This window comes from Morone saxatilis, unplaced genomic scaffold (assembly GCF_004916995.1).
Source record: "Morone saxatilis isolate NCDOM2014 unplaced genomic scaffold, NCSU_SB_2.0 Contig18, whole genome shotgun sequence".
Lineage (NCBI taxonomy): Eukaryota > Metazoa > Chordata > Actinopteri > Moronidae > Morone > Morone saxatilis.
The window spans coordinates 29,539,640-29,542,490 of record NW_023339740.1 but is presented as its reverse complement, the minus strand read 5'-3'; the positions used below and the strand labels follow the sequence as shown (position 1 = coordinate 29,542,490).

General features: G+C 45.5%; 1 protein-coding gene across 2 annotated transcripts; it reads left to right on the top strand.

Annotated features, from left to right (window-relative positions):
- Window positions 1-353: 353 nt before the first annotated feature.
- Window positions 354-2,501, top strand: LOC118328217 (ral GTPase-activating protein subunit beta-like; the record flags this gene model as incomplete). 2 transcript variants are annotated; one of them, XM_035661839.1, is given in 8 exon segments in its annotated part: window positions 354-457; window positions 549-701; window positions 928-1,113; window positions 1,191-1,349; window positions 1,560-1,683; window positions 1,786-1,923; window positions 2,179-2,285; window positions 2,399-2,501. In XM_035661839.1, coding segments are annotated over 8 exon segments (1,074 nt in total), but the record flags the coding sequence as incomplete, so codon positions are not given.
- Window positions 2,502-2,851: the final 350 nt, after the last annotated feature.

The following is a 2,851-nucleotide window of genomic DNA, read 5'->3' as shown; positions in this document are numbered from 1 at the left end:
TCAAGGATACTTTGACATGTGGCAGGAGGAGCCGGGGATCGATCGAACGAACGAACAACCTTCCAATTAGTGGACAACCTGCTCTGCCTCTGACAGAAGACTAGAGCGAGACACTGAACCTCAGATTGTTCCTAATGCTGTGTTATCAGTGTGTCATCAGTGTGTCATCAGTGTCTGAATGTGATGTTATGTATGACATTTCCTTAGTCCAACATTTCCACATCAGACTCATGACAAAGTGATTAACATTTGAGGCTGATGTAACTTCCTCCTGACTGATACATTTGTATGATTGATTAATCGATCAATCAGCTGTAAAGACTGTATAATATTTTATTGATTGGTTTGTGCAGCGTTGTGTCCGTCGCTCACTGTGCTGATCAGAGGACCGTCAGGATGTCATACCTGGACTCTACAGCTCCACCTGCAGCCCAGAGAAGGACGCACACACACACAGGTGACCAAATACAATAAATTATTATACTCCTGTGTGTTTCACAGGTCTCAGATCAGTGTTTTATCTCCTGTCTGTTGATCTACTGCAGCAGACTCTGATCCCTGAACACCACGGTAAAGCCCAGGAGGTCTCTGGGATACAATATGGCGTCAAACATCAGCTGTTTCCTGAACACATGGACAGGGTTCCTTCAGTTAAAGCAGATCTGAGTATTCCAGCCCTGCACGAGACATTTCCTAAGGAGGTAAGAACCTGGTCCAACCAAGAACCAGATTGTGCTGAAACCTGTACATATCACCTGTGATGTTCCTCAGGGATCCGTTTTATGGCCTCTTTGTTTCACTTCCTGTCTTGTGTTGGATGCTTTCTGAAGCTCAAAGCTGAAGAGGGACAGGTGTTCTGTGTGTGGAATGTTTTTGCTTTGAAAATAACTTGTTCTTCAGGTGTTAACTCTTACCCTCCTCTGTCAGGTCCAGAAGCAGCTGGAGCACCTCCAGGAAGTGATACAGAGGCAGCGACAGGTCGAGGCTCAGCCACAGGTGAGAGGGCGGTCCTTCGTCATGACGACCTGCAGGCCGCCGCCCGCTGCCACCAAGTTCCAGACAGCGAGACTCTTCCTGTCCCACCTGGGCCTGCTGACACCTGAGACTCTGAAGGTACCAAGGACAGGATGGAGATTGATGTACTGATTTATTCATTTGGATCTGTCTCCCTCTCACTTGTCTCTCTGTAGGATCCAGGTACCAGCGGTGTTCCGGCTCAGCTGGTGTCTCTGGACTCAACTCTTCCAGGTTTCTCTGAGGATCTGAGACGTTTGGACCAGCTGCCGTCCAGAAACTGTGACTCAGCCTTCATCTTCTACATGAAAGCAGGACAGAGGACAGCTGCTGAGGTCACTCTCACCTGTCTGTCTCACCTGTCTGACTGTCTCACTTGTCTCTATATTGATCATTTACACTATTCAAATAAGCTACTCAAAGCTGTTCCTTAGTATGATTTCACATCTTATTCCTCCTTTCTGTCTCTCTCCCTCACCTGTTTATCTAACATGTCTGTTCCTTTTCCTCACCTGTCTGTTTCTAACCTGCCTGTCTCTCTGTAGATCCTGAGAAACGTGGAGTCCAGCTGCAACATCCCGTCTCACTTCCTTGACTTCCTGTCATCTCTCGGTCAGCCGGTGGAGGTGGGGCAACAACAGGTGTGCGGGGTCAGCACCAACAGTTCAGGTGTGTGCTCTGATTGGTCGCCTCTCAACCACATGATGATATCAGAGGTTATCTGAGGTCACCAATCTCCCTGAAGCTGATTGGAATATTTCTGTCTCCCAGAATTCTCAGCTGTGCTGGGTGACAGTGGAGGTGGTGTGTTTAATGGAGAGAGGTTTGTCCTGATGTATGCCGACGATCTGACAGAGATCGCCTTCATTGTCCCATCATCATCATCATCATCAAACCACATCAGGACAGGTGTGACCATATAAAAACAGTTGTGACCACATATAAGGACAGGTGTGACTGTATAAGGATGTCTGTTACCATATAGGGATGTCTCTGACCGTATAAGGACAGGTGTGGCCAGGTAAGGCCAGGTAAGGATAGGCAAGACCACGAGGATGGGTGTGGCTAAATAAGGACAGGTGTGAAGGCTCAATGCGTAAAGTATGTGAAATTGAAGATATTTCCATTGACTTTTAAATTAAATTCTTTTTTTTTTTGTTAAAGCATATGATTGGATGAAGAGTCCAGAGGAAGCGGAGCCTCCAACTGAGCCGCCATATAATCTGCAGAGTAATTCAGAGCTCTGCCAAGACTGCACCCCCCAACCCACAGTACAGACCTTCAAAATAAAAGCTTTTTTTTATTTGGTTATAACCTCTCTGTATGCAGATCTGTTGTCAAATATTGTCTGTCTGTCTGTCTGTCTGTCTGTCTGTCTGTCCAGAATTATCCAGGTGAAGACATGAAGTCTTTTCGCTTTGTGTTGTCATCCATTGGCTCTGAATCTAAACTCCTGATCGTTTGGGTGGAACGCATTGAGGACATCGGTAATTAACGTTATATTCACAGTATGATTACTACTACTATATTACTATTACTACAATATTACTACTACTATTTCTAACTAGTACTACAATATTACTATTACTACTACTACTTCTAACTACTACTACAGTATTACTATTAATACAAATAATTAATACTTCTTTTATTATTTGTAATTTTATTTGGGCCTTTTATTGCCTTTATTGGATAGTGACATCTGAAGATAGAAGGGAAAGGGGGGGCAGAGAGAGAGAGGGGATGACACGCAGCAGGATTCGAACCCGGGCCGCTGCAGCAACTCTGTACATGGGTCGCCAGCTCTACCGACTGAGTTAACCGGGCGCCCATCTCA